Source organism: Castor canadensis, chromosome 19 (assembly GCF_047511655.1).
Source record: "Castor canadensis chromosome 19, mCasCan1.hap1v2, whole genome shotgun sequence".
Taxonomy (NCBI): domain Eukaryota; kingdom Metazoa; phylum Chordata; class Mammalia; order Rodentia; family Castoridae; genus Castor; species Castor canadensis.
This window is the reverse complement of record NC_133404.1, coordinates 42,134,316-42,149,979: the sequence shown is the minus strand read 5'-3', so window position 1 is coordinate 42,149,979 and position 15,664 is coordinate 42,134,316. Positions and strand designations below refer to the sequence as shown.

Genomic DNA, 15,664 nt, shown 5'->3' with positions numbered 1-15,664 from the left:
AGAGCCCATACAGGGTGTTCCGTAAGGCCAGCCAGCAGTGTGGCGGGGGGCTGGGAGGGGTGGTGTGGACAGAGAAGGTCCTGCAGATACCACACACTGGGAGAAGCACCACAGAACGGAATGGTGAAGTGGTAATAAGGGTCTGTGGGTGTAGCTTTCAATGGTAGAGTTTCTTGTTTTTGCAGTACTGGGATTTGAACTTCACTTGGTTTTCTTAATTATTTAAGTCATTTTTAGGCACCTCTGCATTGAATCAATGTCATCTTAGAGACTGAGCTCCTGGCTTGCCTTGTCTTTTCTACCTGTGCCTTCTGCAGTTCTAACACTTCAGTGTCTAGTGGTATAGGCTTTTCCCTCCTTATCACCATTTCACTATTTCACCATTCTGTGGGGTTTTTTGATGGTGCTTGGGTTTGAACTCATGGTCTCACACTTGCTAGGCAGGTGCTCTGCCATTTGAACCACACTGCCAGGCCTTTTTTGTGTTGAATATTTTCAAAATACAGTCTCAAGAACTGTTTGCCTTGGCTGGCTTTAAACCTTGATTCTTCTGATCTCTGCCTCCAGAGTAGCTGGGATTATAGTCATGAGTCACCTGCACTCGACTATATCACCATTCTTGTCTTTAACTCTTAACCCAACATCTACTTCAGCATTCCATATGTAAGTTTCCAGTGATAATATTCAGCTTACAACCACTTGATAATTAGGTTTGCGTTGTGGAAAGTGAGTATTTAATTTTGAAGATGGCTGCCTCAGTTTGGGCTGCTGTAACAGAATACCATAGACTGGGTGACTTAAACAACAGAAATTGATTTCTCATGGGTCTGGATGCTACAAAAACAAGATCAAGGTGCCAGCACGTCCCTCGTCTGGTGAGGTCTCTCTTCTGGTTTGTAGCCAGTGATAGTCCCACGGTGGTCACACATACAGAAGGGGACAGGGTCAGCAAAATCTGTACTGATTTTTTAAGGGCACTAATCTCACTCATGATACGTCGTCTTGACCTAACCACCTCCCAAGGGCCCTACCATCCAGTGTCATAGAATTGGGGACTAGGATTTGTGGGGGCTTATCCAGTCAAGGCAATGGCTCGAGCTGTATTTTCTCCTAACTAAAGTTTATGTTTGGAACTCTTAGGTTTAGCATGAGCTTCAACAGACATAATCTGAAATACTATGTATTACCGAAGAAGCCTAAGAAGGTGGCATTTGATTGCTCAGAGTGGATCCGAAAGCATCACCCATGTGAGTACAGCCGTGTGGTAAGTTTTGTCTAGAAGGCAGAGTTTTCAGGACACAGGAGAATACATGACGTCTCATGTTAAACGCTTCTTTTTCCCTTATGATAATGCTAACCTGCTATTCGTAGAGCAGAATATCCTAACCTCAACTCTCAAGTCTCATTTGGTTAAATAGTCATAAGATCTAACAAAAAGAAATATGAAATTCTACTCCCACGTACCTACATTGTGACCCTTGCCTTCGGTGTCTTTCCTCTGGCTTCTGGTAGGGTGTGAACAACACAGCCCTTTGTTTTGCTGTCTTCTCCCAGGCGTGCTGCCTCTGGGCCACGCCAGCCAAAATGCGATTCTGCCCTTCAGAGCAATTCCCCAGGTAGCCAGCCCCCTTTGTATGTCTTGAGCATTTTCCCTGGCTTTATAACCTTAGGATGCACTTTTAATAATTGCTGTATAGTATCTTATTTCAGTTTCCCATCTTGATTATTCCCATAATGTCACTTGTTAAAATTCTTCCTGGTTTCTAAAATTACAAGCAGAACTTTCGGCATAGACCCTTGTACTGCTTCATTTCCTAGGCCAGTTTCCCGAAAGAGAATTCAGTCAAGGTGCTTGATAACTAGTGCCACCTGTTTCCTACAGTGTGTATTTGGTGTCTTCCCATTTTAGAGCCAGTGTGAAATAGAAGCAGGACTTGTCCAGGTCCACTTTGAGAGTCGTCAGCAGGGACAGGACTAAAAGTCAGTCTTCCGTGTGTGATTGTCCTGGCCTGTGAGAGCACTGAAGAGGTCTATTCACGGTTCACATGCTTCTAAGAACATACTGTGATTTCTGTTGTTATTCTCAATGTTGTTTTGGTTTCCTGGCAGGTGACTCGGGGATAATTTACTGCCTGTCCAGGCGGGAATGCGACATAATGGCTGACACGCTGCAGAGAGATGGCCTTGCTGCTCTTGCTTATCATGCTGGCCTTAGTGACTCTGCCAGGGACGAGGTGCAGCACAAATGGATTAATCAGGATGGCTGCCAGGTAGCATGTTAAAGTAAAAGAAATGTCTTTTGTAGGACATAAGCAAACTTGCATGTGTACAATGAAAATTGTTCATATCTTAAAGGTGGTAAACATCAAAATAAGACTGAAATTGAGTCTGTGATGTCATGAATAACCTGAGAATATCAGTGAGAAAAGATACAAAAATTGAGGGGAAGATGAAAATGTTCTCTGTTAGCAAAAGGAAACAGGGTCAGCCTGGGCCCGGTAAGTACACCCCAGAGGGATGGCGGGGTAGTGGAAACCAGGCCGAGTCACTGTTGGAAATAGATGCATGTGGCAGCCTTCAGAATCACAAGAAGGAAGACTGCCCAGCGTGGTGGTGCACACCTGGAGCCCCAGCACTTGGGAAACAGAGGCAGGAGAATCAAGAGTTCGAGGCCAGCTTGAGCTACATCATAAGACCCTGACTGGAGAAAAAGAGGGAAAACTGGAACTGAAGAATTTCATGCCCAGATCACTGTCATTCATTTTGAAAACAACACGACAAAGTTAAAAAATATATCAGTTTACCTTCACTGAAAAAATTACAGATTCCAGTCTTCCTAAATTAATTCATATGTCTAATCAAAATTCCAGTGGTGTTTTTCCTTTGACAAACTTCTTCTAAAGTTTGCCTGGAAGAATATTCAGCTGAAAATAGCTGAAAGAATTTTTCAAAAGGAAAAAAAGAACACACAGATACTGGTTTGCTGTACCTTGTATGGATCAAACATGAATGGACTGGAAAACTTGGGCTGGAGGCATGGCTTAAGTGGTAGAGCATCTGCTTAGCAAGCACAAGACCTTGAGTTCAAATCCCAGGACTGCCAAAAAAAAAAAAAAGAAAGTTTTTTCTTTTTTTTCAAATCCTTTAAATGTTCATATTACTGTAAATATTGTACAATGAAGAGATATGTATTTATAATTATTTCTGCTGTCAGAATAGCTAATTCTTACAGTCAAGGTACAATGTTAGAGCTGGCACACCTGTTATTCCAGCTACTTGAGAGGCCAAGGCAAGAGAGTAGAATTCAAGGCTAGCCTGGAAAACATTGTTAAGAGTCCGTCCTAAAAGTAAAAGAATAAAGTTACTATGTTAGTTTATACTACCTGGATAGCTTTGATCTTGCTAGGTTCATGAGACAAAATTAAACTTGATTGTTTTCCTTTTCAAAGAATGATTGTAGCTTGAAGTTATAAAAACAACACAGAAATAAAGAAGGACGTTAACAAAACTGGGTGCCGGTGACTGGAAACTGTAATCCTAGCTACTTTGGAGGCTGAAAATCAGAAGGATCAGAGTTCAAGGCCAGACCAGGCAAATAGTTAGTGAGACCCTCTCTCTAAAATAACTAGAGCAAACTGGACTGGAAGTGTGGCTCAATCAGTAGAGCAGCTGCTTTGCAAGCCCAAATCCCTAAGTTCAAATCCCAGTACTGCCCAAAAAAAAAGAGGAAGTTAAAATTCAACAAAGCCAGTTTCCAGTTAAAGAAATAAGAGCTTTCAGAAGGAGTTGCCTCGTTGTGGCCTCACTCAGATGTCCCTATTAAACCCAGGAAGACGAATGGATTCCAGAAAGCCTGCAGGCCACACTGGCAAGAGATGTGCCCCTGTCACTTATGTGACCTCTCCAGCTGCTGTCCATCACTGAAGGCTGCAGTAGACTTTCTCTTTCATGGGAGATCTCCTTTCTGAGAGATGGAAGTGCCATAAATTTAGATGGCTTCCAACCTAGAGCACGGCCGCCACCATTCCCTGTGCTGGCACATGTACCCATCTGCTGTCCATGGACCCCATGGCTTGCACATTCCTCTCTGGCACCCACAGTTACTGAAATCATGTCATTAGCCTCAGTCTGGTGCCAGATATTTCCACTGCTTTTGAAATGCTGTTCTTGCTGTAGCAATTCATTTTTTTTTTAAGTGCTAAAAACAGACTTGCAGCTTTACTTGTATAAGTGTAATTTTGCCTGGAGATACAGCATTTTGTTCTGGGTTAAGGAGGTCCTACATTTGCAACTGAAAAGGATATTTAACTATTACTTCACTTCCACTAAGTAATTTGTGTAAGCCAGCATTGACAATACTTGGCCTTTTTTCTTCTCTTTTTGGTATAAGCAGCTCTCAGGCTTTTATCTACATGAGTTTCAATTAAAATTTCATAAGTTTTATCTTTGAAATCAGCTGTGGAATAAGAGGCGTTAGCTCTGATCAGCTGAGGCTTCAGGGAGAACGCTGGTGGTGTGAGTCCTAGGAGGACCTCCTCCAGGTCCCTCCGGGAGCCAGAGTCCCCAGGATGCCAGGACGTCAGGAGCGCCTGAGCACATGTTGCTTGTGTATACCACCCTGGATGCCCTGGCCGTGGGAGCAGCCACCTCCATATCGAAATGTAGAGGGCAGACCCTGGGCACACAGTCAGTTCTGACACTCGCCCGTGGTGATGTGAATCATGCAAGACAGTGCCGGCCACCCTGAGCTGCTCTTCACCTTCCCCGGTCTTAGCAGAATTGCACCTGACCAAAAAGAAAACCTCATCTTAAGTCATGCAAATAACGAGCCATGTGAAGACCCTCGGTTGCCGTGTTGAATGCATTGCAAAGTGAAGAAGGGATGGAGCTTTGGAGCTTTTAGAACATCCATTATTAAAACATTCCTGTGAGTGCACTGTTGTCTAACAGGCTTTTGGTCTCCTCTCAGGTCATCTGTGCCACGATCGCGTTTGGAATGGGAATTGACAAGCCCGATGTGCGGTTTGTCATTCACGCCTCACTCCCTAAGTCTGTGGAGGGCTACTACCAGGAGTCCGGCAGAGCTGGAAGAGATGGGGAAATGTCTCACTGCCTGCTTTTCTACACCTACCACGATGTGACCAGACTGAAGAGACTCATCATGAGTAAGCCAAAGTGCCACTGGGGACACCGTGTCATCTTCTGTCCCGTGAGAGTAGTCACTCTTGCTGTTGCAGTGTTCGGGTCCTGTTTTCCTTAAGTAGTCACAGAAAATTAGAGGTGCTTATATAATATGTGCTTGCTTGGTACATTCAAATGATACAGACGCGTACGAAGCAGAAAATTCCCAAACCACACCTTGTTACCTTGCCCCAGGAAGTAACTCGTTACTGGCTTCCCTATGTTCCTTCCAGACCCAGTTCACTCACACACCCCTACTCACAGCACATACTTCAACAAAGATGGAAGGAGAAACAATGGGCTTTCATCACCACCATGCACTTCAAGAAATAAAATCGAATCAGGTGCAGTGGCACACACCTGGGTCCCAGCCCCTGGGGAGGCTGAGGAGTTGAGCATGAGGCCAGCCTGGCAGAGCAGAGAGACCCCATCTCAACACAGAAGCAACAGAGCAGAAGCCCTGTGTCCTGTGCCTTTCTCCACTGTCTCACCCCGTTCCCCATTGGAGGCAGGCAGCATCTTGTGTTTTATGATTACCTCCCACAAACACACGTGTCTAAAAACATAGCTACGTTCTTACACATATTGATCTGGCTTTTTCAGTCAACAGCAGGGTGTGATTATCTCCCAGTTAATACACAGAGCTTGCTACATAGAATTCCACACTATGATTATGCCATGTTTATTAAGCTAGTCCCCTCTTTTCTTTTTTCCTGGCAGTACTAGGCAGGTCCTCTGCTGCCATGCCCCCAGCCCTTGTTGCTTTAGTTATTTTTCGGGGAGGTCTCACATTTTTGCCCAGAGCTAACCTCAGACCACAGTCCATCTACCTATGCCTCCTGAGTAGCTGGAATCACAGGCATGAACCACCACGCCTGGCTAATTGATTGTGATGGGGTCTCACTGAGTCTTTGCCTGGGCTGGACTTAACTGCAATCCTCCCAATCCCCATCTCCCAAATAGCTGGGATTACAGGCATGAGCCAGCATGCCAGGCCATCAGTCCCCACTTAAAGGATATTTAAACTGTTCATTGTTTTTCCCTGTTATCAAACATGCAGTATTGAACATCCTTGTGCAGATATCTTTGGGCATTTGTGCAATTATTTATATAGGCTAAGTTTCTAGACTTATTGTCCTCTGTCAAAGCGAATGCATACTTTAGGATTTTATTCTATCCTTTGCCCATACTTCTACTCAATTATGATCTGTTTTGAAACCACCTTCTTAACAAACTCAGGCAGAGGTGCTAAACATGGTGAATGGTGCTACCGACTCTGAATGCATCACTCATTCCATATGTGCCTGGAAGGTAGAGCTGGTCAGCAAGATAGAGGCCCTCCGTGGGAAAAGTAGGCTCCAGAAAGGTTTTGTGAACATACCCCAGAGAGCATGGATAGTGGCCACAGTACAGAAGTGGTGATTGCTACAGGAACTGTTTCGTCACATGTAATGTTTGAATGACTTACACATATCAACTCGTTTATCTTCACAGCAACACTAAAAGATAAGACTATTGCCTACCTCATTACAGAGGTTAGTGCTGAGCCCCGACCCTGACCCTGACCCTGACCCTGACCGACCCACATTCACCTGACTCCAAAGCCCCGAGTTCTTACATGTACCAAAATAATCCTCAGCAAAAAACAACAAATATTTGGGCTGGAGGCATGGCTCAAGAGGTTTTGCAAGTGCAGAGCTGTAAGTTCAAACATTTGGAATGTCTTTAAGCAAAATCTGTAAGACAGTCTTTAATTATGATGGTTTGATGACTTTACAATGGTGCAAATGCCATGCCCATTTCAGAAGAAATGTGCTTCGAGTCCTTAATTTTGACGTGTCTCCTGAGCTGACCTCTCCCATGGTGCAGTGTCCACTGGGCCCAGGATCACAAGGGAAAGAGTCTCACTCTTCCTGCACTGTGCTGCTGAGTGTGTTAAATGCATCTAAAAAGACAAAACAGTAAAGAATGATTTATTAGGAAAATAGGGTGACACCTCGACGAAGCTGCAGGGCTTTGGGTTTCATCCAGTAGGCGGGGTTACTGTGGCCACTGCACAGAGGCTGTCTGGTATGGGCTGGCATTCACCCTGACATGGGAAGTGGACTTAAGGATGTGTGGTCATTATCTTAATCATTGGCCCAAGGTGTGCACCATTGTGTCAGTTATTGGTCCTGGGTGAGTCACCTGGGTTTAAAGCAGTACATTTCCCTGTCCCTGCTCTTCCTGCGTAGATGTCCAGTGTAATGTCCCCCTCGAGGACTCAGGACTGGGTGCTCAGTTCTTTTGCAGAATGGACAGCAAGTTCAGTCTGGCTAAGTGCTGTTGAGAGCGTGGTGGGGTAACTCAGGGTCCAGTCTTGCTCTCTCAGGACACAGGCCAGTTGATTGGGCTCTGGCAGAGACAGATGCTAAGAATAAGACCATTCTCTTGTGGACCAACAGAACTACAGTGGTCACAAAAAGAAACAGCCATTGATCTGAGGACATAAAGGTATTTTGTAGCCTGGAAGTTAGAAATTTAATAAGGTATAAAAATTAGAGGCCCAGGGCTGTGGGCATGGCTCAAATGGTAGAGCACCTGCCTAGCAAGGACACCACCCAAAAAAAGAAGAAAAGAAAAAAAAAAAAAATGTAGGTCCAAATGAACCAAGTAGCGGGATTAGGGTGGGGAGCAAGAGGTATATCTGATCACGAAGTGTCGGTCAAAGGTGTGGTCCAGCCAGTCACCATCCCAGGGCTAGTCAGGCAAGGCTTAGCATGGAGGAGACAGGTACAAATGAGGCAATGTCTGCGGGGCTGTGTGAAAAGACACTGCTTTTTAACAGCAGCAGGTTTGATAGCTGCTATAGCCCGCTGCGTCCAAACAGTGCTCCATCTTGAGGGGATCAGGGTGTAGCCATTGGAGCTTTGTGAGTCTCCCTCCAGCCCATGGGTTCAGTGCTACATAGAAGGGAACAGGTTGCAGTGGTGGAAGCATTCATGTGAACAGAGCCCACCGTTGAAGCAAAAACTAGAAACACCATTATAAAGCAGAATGCAAAAGGGAGGAAAGTCAGCAGGTGCGAGTTCACCTCCTGTCATAGGTGCCCGAAGGACTTGAGGGTCGGTGGCTGTGCTTAAGAACTCTCTCCATAACCTCTAGGCTTTAGTTACTTTTGGAAGGGTTGGCACAAGTGACACTGACTCAGGATTCTCCTGTTTTAGGCTTCCAAGTGCTAGGATTATAGGTGTGCACCACCATACCTGGCATGACTTCATTTTTATTCTGACAATTTGTCCCCTTGTTGCTGGAGAGTTTTCTCTGGTTAATCACTCTGTGGCTTGTCTTTAACAGTGGTTCGCCACTGGGCTGAGATTTGCTGGTTGATCTGAGTTGACCCCACACAGGGAAAAAGTGCCAACAAGACCCTTTTAGACAGGTTTGAGTCACTAAGAGGTTTGCAAGGAGTGACTTTTAGGTTTGCTTTGGAAACCATTCTGTCAGTCCTACCTGTGATATCGCAAAATATTGGTCACGCTGTATTGTGAGAATCTGTACTTCAAATGTCAACAGACAACAGAAAGTTTTATAAAGGAAATTTTAAAGAAAAGAGCAACTATCTAAAGAAAAGTAAATCATTTAACAAATAAGTACTTGTAAGAGTCATCTCTATGAATCCAGAGAAGAAAGCAAAATTTAGAATCTTTGGTTCAGTAAGATACTAGGTATTCAGCTCTGACAACAACAAATGAAAGACAGGCCTCTCAACACGTTTAGGGGACTGTCAGTGACCACAGATAGACTTATGTCCTGATGTAACGTAGACAAAATTGTTTCTTTTCCCAATAAAACAAAATAATCTTAGTCTGCTTTCAGTGAAGACCCAGAAGAAAATCAGTCTCAGATTCTTTCTATATGATAATGACTCACAGGACACATGTGTTAGTGGACCTGTATATGTTGTTTGGTGTTCTTATCTGGGGCTCAGAGGTAGGCCAGGGAAAGCAACATAGAATGTTATCGCTTGAGGGCTGGGGCTGAATTGAACCCTGTCGTCCCGGGGCTCACAGTACTGTTAAGTGGCCTGGGTCTCCTGACTTTCTCGAGGGAACATTTACGTGCCCTCTAATTTGCTTTTGGTCCTGGTAGAGCTGAAATGCAGTTTCCCCAGGGAGTTCCTTCATTTTACCTTGTGACCTCAGAAGAAATGACTGAAAACCTGATAGCGTGGAGTCCCAGGTCAGGAGGGAGCTGTTACTGCATGAATATGCAAAGCGTGGATGTGCGCTGTGCAGTGGTGAGGCCCCAGCGGTGTGGGGAGCTCATCGTCACTCCAGAAAGCTAGGAGTTGTGGTGTTTGGAAACTGGGCAGGGAGGGAGACAAGGTACAGACTTGAAAGGAAGGAGAAAAGCAGGAGATCCCGGAAGACATCCCCTAGCCAACAGAGCAGACAGGCACAGGACTTACTCCTTTAGCAGATCCTTGTCACAGCACCAGACTGCTTCCCAAGGTTGGTATCCCTGGTGGTCCTCAGTTCTTGGGTATAACATCTAAGGTTAGGGCACTACCCCAAGCTGACCTGGAACACACAGTGCTCCTGCCTCTGCCTCCCAAGTGCTGGAATTATAAGCATGCACCACCACACCCAGCCATGTTCATTTTCTTGGAGTACTTGTTTTCATCAGCAGCTGCCAGAATTCCAGCTTCACAAAGCTGTAACATTACCAGAAGAAGCATAATGTAATCTAACGTCAGCACCATGACCTGCCTCAGATTACTAGTGTGGGTGGTGCTGCTGCTCCCCTTAAATTCAAAGTGTCCTGCTGCTGTGGGTTCACTGTGGCACCCTAGGTTCCTTGGCCTAGTTTTAGAGCCACTGGCTTCACAGGAGGCTCAGGTATGGGAACATACACAGTTCCAGGCTTTGTTTCCCTCGAATATTCAGATCAGTATGTATTTGTCTCATAAATACAGGAATTATAAGTCAAACCTTCATCATTGGGGATAATGAAGATTGAAAACAAATTTAATATGAAAAAAATGTAACATTCCTATAAAACTAAACGCTTGCAAGCTCAACGTAAATACCATTAATTGTGAAGCAGAATGACGTCGTATTGGCATAATGCTGTCAATGGTAATTTTCTTATTGAGTATTTAAAGAATCCAGCGAGGCATGGTGGCACTCACCTGCAGTCCCAGCACTATGGACACTGAGCCCAGGAGTTTGAGGCCAGCCTGGGCAAAATAAATGAAACCCCTAGTCAAATAAAAAAAAAAAAAGAGTTACCTATTCTAAATAATGCTTTCTATCCTCTAGTTTTCTACTGTGATAAGTAAGTATTTTACTGTGCTTTTCATCCCTTTCAGTGGAGAAAGATGGAAACCGTCACACAAGAGAGACTCACTTCAATAACTTGTACAGTATGGTGCACTACTGTGAAAACATAACAGAGTGCAGGAGGATACAGCTTTTGGCTTACTTTGGTGAACATGGATTTAACCCTGACTTTTGTAAAAAGTACCCAGATGTTTCTTGTGACAATTGCTGTAAAACAAAGGTAAAGTAAGAAAGTTTTTAATTCTTTAATAATTTAAGGAAATTGCCAACGTGTATTATTCTCTTAATTTGGAAAAGTAGATATAAGTTCTACCCCAGATTGTGGTTCAAACAAGGGACGGTGGTCTACCTCACCCCCCTCATTGCAATTTAGAAAAGGAATATGTTTAAAGTGACTTTTTTAAAATGGCTTTTCTTTAGAAGTAGATGCTATAAGAAATATGCTGGGACCCTTCTGGCTAAATATTGTCAACATGTAAACATCGAAAGATCAAAGTTTTAACAGGTAGAATGTTTAAATTCAACTACAGCTTATATTTAGAGATGCCGTTTTCAAAAGAGTGATATCATGTACTGTGTTTGAAATCAAATCATTTTGTCATGTTGTTTTGGGGTTTTTTTGTGGTTTTTTTTGGGTTTTTTTTGTGGAACTGGGATTTGAACTCCTTGAGCCACACTTATAGTCAAAATCAAATAATTTGAATTACATGAGTTATTTTTGGAGGGTTGGGATTTGGAGGGGGTGGTCTTTTTCAACTCTGAAGAATAATGAGCAGGTGTGGTGGTGTGACGCCAGCCCTCGGGATGCCGAGACAGGAGGGTCCTAAAGTTAAGGACAGCCTGGGCTACTTAACAAGCGATACCTTGTCCCGATGAAGAGTAATGGCAGTGTCTCTGGATGAGTGTGCCATCTCTGTCCTGAAATAAAATCAGGAGGCTGTTAACTTGTTAGGAACTTACTTTACCTGCCATGGCAGTTTTACATTTGGATGTTTACAATGCTTTGCTGTTTGCAGAGCATTTTCACATTCGCTGTGTTATTCACATGTCTGCAAGGTACTGGAGACTCACAGATGAACAGTGCGGGCCAAGAAATAGGCTGTCAGGGAGGCAGACGTCGTGTGCATATGAGTATAACACTGCAGAATGAGTAGCTACAGAGATAAGCAGCACGGGCCAGAGCCTCTTGAGGGTGTCTCCTCCCCCTGATCAGTCTGTAGATTCATGGCTGTTTCCCCCCACGTACTCACACACACCAACCTGTGAGCATTGCTGACCAGTTCACTCAGTCAACAGGTATTTGCTGAGCCCTGCTCTGTTACAGTCACTGCTCTAGGAATGTAGGCTGCATCACTGAACAGGATAACTAAAAGTGGGCTGACCTTATGTAGCCTACGTTCTAGTAGCAGGAGGCTGATTGCAAGCAACTACACAGTAAGAACACATGGCAGGGTGAGAACAGCGGTGAGAATGGAGCAGTGCAATCAGGAGTAATGTGGGGAGCAGTATCAGGTGAGGTGGCCCATCCCAGTGTCACTGGGAGAACGAGGAGAGCCTTGGGGAAGGAGGCAGCTGAGCGGGACTAGCCCGGCACACTTGAGGGACAGCAGGGAAGCCTGTGTGGCCTAGCAGGGTTGAGAGTTAGTGAGGGAAAGATGTAACCAAAGCCAGTGTCCTAGAGTGCCTGGAAGAAGGAATTACCCTTGGCCTGATACAGAAGGCTGTTTGGTAGGGAAGACCCAGAGTTTGTGGCATCCTGAATGACAGGTTTTCAGTTCAGGAATTCTGAAAAGAGGTCAGTGGTACATAGAAATTTGGGAGTGGTTGGCTACAGAGATGACAGTTAAAGCCATGAGATCAGATAAAATCTACAGGGTATAAGTTTAGGCAGAAGAATAGAAAAACAGAGATTTGCCTTAGGACCTAAGAGGTTGAGAAAAAGTAAAGGAAGGACTCAGAAGGGAGACCAAGAAGGAGGAGAAGGGTAAGAGGAAAGCCAGCACAGACAGGCTCCAGGGAGGGGGGCGCTGACCATGTCAAGCTGCTGCTAAGTCAAGTGCAGTGAGAGCCAAGAATTCTCCATATGATTTAGTACTACAGAAATCGTGGTGGCTTTCACTTGACCACTTTCAGTAGACTGGGCAAAACTGGAGGCAGCAAACAGAGACAACTTTTCCAAATTTTGCTGCAAAAATGAACAGAACAACAGGCAGGAGAAGTAGCAGAGTCAGAGACAAGAGAGGCCCAGGGATGTGACTTGCTTGTAGCTTGCTTGTCTAGCATGTGCAAGGCCTCCATCCTCAGCACCACAGAAAAAAGGAGGGATAACATGCTGCTGTGCTCAGCGAGAATGGAAAGCTGGTACATGATGTGAAGGGGGAGACTTCCTGAAGCCATGTGCTTGGAGTGGGCAGCGGGGAGTGGGACCCGTGTAAAGGCAGTGCGGCCGGCTCTGCGGGATGCCGCGGTAGCTTGTGCACAGTGGCGGGTGGGCAGGTGAGAAGGAGGGAGTTCACCCAGCACTCCTGCCGTTGCTCATCTGACAGAAAGAGACGGGAGCAAAGACAAAGGAGAAAGTCCAAATACACCTCTATGACAAGGGCCGGCAAAGCTTATCTTAAAGAACCAGACAGTAAATATTTTAGAATTTGCAGCTACTCAGTTCTGCCATTACAGCCAAAAGCAAACGTTGAATGTCGCCATTTTCCACTTGCATTCTACAGCTGTGTCCCAGAGAAACTTTTGCTTTTCAAAGCACGTATCCAGCCTGTGGGCCATGGTTTGCTGTTTCTTATTGTAAGAGAATGGGGAAGTGACCAACCAGGGATGCATAACACCTGCAGCATGTATTCAAATGTGAACTAGTTTACATGGCTGTGTGTGTTTCTCCAGCCAAGTTCAGCCACATGGGAACAGGCCTGGAATAGGTGGAGAACTTGGCTCGTGTGACTCTCCAAAGGGCAAAGGAACTGGGAGTATAATGACTGGCCGTGAACTTGCAGCTGAGTTGGGAGGGCATTGAGGGTGAGGACCGATGGATAGGCAGTCCAAATGGCTGGTGGAAGGCAGAGTACCAGGTGGCACGAGCTGGAAGACAGAATGTGGTCTGGGAAGGGTGGGGCTGCCATTACTAGTCAGGCCAAGGTGACAGAGTGGCCTGTGCATGTGGAGGACAGGATCACTGGATCAGAAAACATGAAGACACCAAAAGCCACTGTTGGCGGGTCATTTCTGTCCACTGAAGTCACAAGAACTGAAGCAGGCGTGAGATACTGGAGTGAGAGGCACTCTTACAGTTCTAGATGGGTGTCAGAATAGCTACCAGCTCTTAGTAGAAGACAAGAAACCTTTCGTCTTCAGGTTGTCAAGGGTGGCAGAAGCACAAGGGGAGGGGCATGATGCCACTTTTCAGAAACACAAGTGGTTTTGAGGAACACTCGTGGAGAACTAGGTAGATGAGCAGACAATCTTGTCTTGTAATGGGAGCTTTAATAGGTGGACAAAGTGTAGGGATGACTGAGGGAGGCGAGAATAGAACCAAAGGGAGATGATGAAGAAATGATTATAAGCCGGCACCAGTGCCTCACTTCTGTAATCCTAGCTTCTCAGGAGGCTGAGATCTGGAGGGGCGCAATTCAAGGCCACCTGGGCAAATAGTCCATGAGACCCCATCTCCAAAATAACCAGAGCAAAATGGACTGGAGGCGTGGCTCAAGCGGTAGAGCACCTGCTTTGCAAGCTTGAACCTCTGCTTTCAAACCCCAGTCTCACTTTAAAAAAATTTATTTTTTTACTGTATCACCAGAGACCCAAAAGAGGTTAAAAGTCTTGAATTTGCATGGCTGGACAGTGTGTTTCAGCCTCAAGATCATTGTAAGTGACCATGTACTATTCAAGGAGAATGAAGGATTTTTTTCCCTTACCCACAGACTACTGTCAGGTACTTGAAAGACAAGATGCATGTCTGTGAAGCAGTAGTACAGTAGGTATAGTAGAGTGCTTATTGCTCCAGAACTTCCAAACTCCCTCAGTTTTTAGTTTTGGTTTGGTCTGGAATGAGTTATGGTGAGTCTTACCACAGTTAATATTAAACTCTTGTAATCCAGCTAGCATCGTCTTAATCAAAGCAGAAGGTGGTCTTTTTATTCATAGGATTATAAAACAAGAGATGTTACTGGTGATGTGAAGAATATTGTAAGATTTGTTCAAGAACACAGTTCATCACAAGGAACAAGAAATATAGGTCCTTCTGGAAGATTTACTCTCAACATGCTGGTAGACATTTTCTTGGGTAAGTCATCTATTTTATGGTTGAGTTACAGCACTTGAAATTAAACATCGAAGAATTATGCTGGGTGTGGTGGCTTACCCCTGTAGTCCTAGCTACTGTGGAGGCAGAGATCGGAAAGATTGCAGTTTGAGACCAAGGCAAAAAAGTTCTTAAGACCCCATCTCAACCAGTAGCTGGGTGTGGTGGTGTGCACCTGGCATCCCAGCTACTTGGGACGCGTAAATAGGTTCGTGGTGTAGGCTAGCCCAGGTGTAAACGTGGGCTGTATCCCAACAGTAAGTAAAAGCAAAAAGGTCTGGGTGAGTGGCTCAGGTAGTAGACACCTGCCTAGCAAGCATTTGCCCTGAGTTCAACCCCAAGCAGCACTAAGAAAAAATAATTTGTTAAAAGTACATAGGAAAATATGTCACTGAGATGAGGAATTTTCATACACACACACAAATAAATAATAATAAAGCTTATGAGATTCATCTGAGGGAGTGGACTGTAACTTGAACTATATATAGAGGCTTCCGGTTCTGCTTGAAACCCTATTAAAATGATAGTAAGGAGATAAAGGGGAACCCAGCATGGTGGTTCATGGCAATAATCCCAGCACTCAGGAGACTGAGGCAGGAGAACCATGAGTTCAAGGGCAGCCAGGGCTATATAATGAGACTCTGTCTCGTGAGAGAGAAGAGAGAGGAAAACGAAGAAGAAATCATGAAGAGAAGACTAAATCCAGAGCAGTCTAGAGGAAGAGAGAGGCCACCGTCAGGTTAGGAGTTTTAAGAGTCTTTTAGGAAATGAACAACTACAATAAAAACACAACCCAGAAAACCTGGAGTAGGGGAGAGCTAAGCAGCCAGGCAGAGCCCCTCGCTAAGAT

General features: G+C 44.9%; 1 protein-coding gene and 1 long non-coding RNA gene across 4 annotated transcripts in view; one reads left to right on the top strand and one right to left on the bottom strand.

Moving 5' to 3' along the window:
• The window catches only part of Blm (BLM RecQ like helicase), a 69,243-nt gene that overhangs the window by 43,829 nt on the left and 9,750 nt on the right, over positions 1 to 15,664 (top strand). For all 3 annotated transcript variants that reach the window (XM_074062029.1, XM_074062028.1, XM_074062030.1), the window contains exons 13-17: positions 1,141 to 1,247; positions 2,110 to 2,270; positions 4,970 to 5,165; positions 10,535 to 10,725; positions 14,658 to 14,796. In XM_074062029.1, the coding sequence (XP_073918130.1) occupies positions 1,141 to 1,247; positions 2,110 to 2,270; positions 4,970 to 5,165; positions 10,535 to 10,725; positions 14,658 to 14,796 (794 nt within the window). The remainder of the gene's footprint in view (positions 1 to 1,140; positions 1,248 to 2,109; positions 2,271 to 4,969; positions 5,166 to 10,534; positions 10,726 to 14,657; positions 14,797 to 15,664) is intronic.
• Positions 6,917 to 10,541, bottom strand: LOC141419271 (uncharacterized). The gene is made up of 2 exons (XR_012444057.1): positions 9,632 to 10,541; positions 6,917 to 7,126 (listed from the first exon to the last, which is right to left on the bottom strand). It is a non-coding gene; the product is annotated as an uncharacterized lncRNA (long non-coding RNA).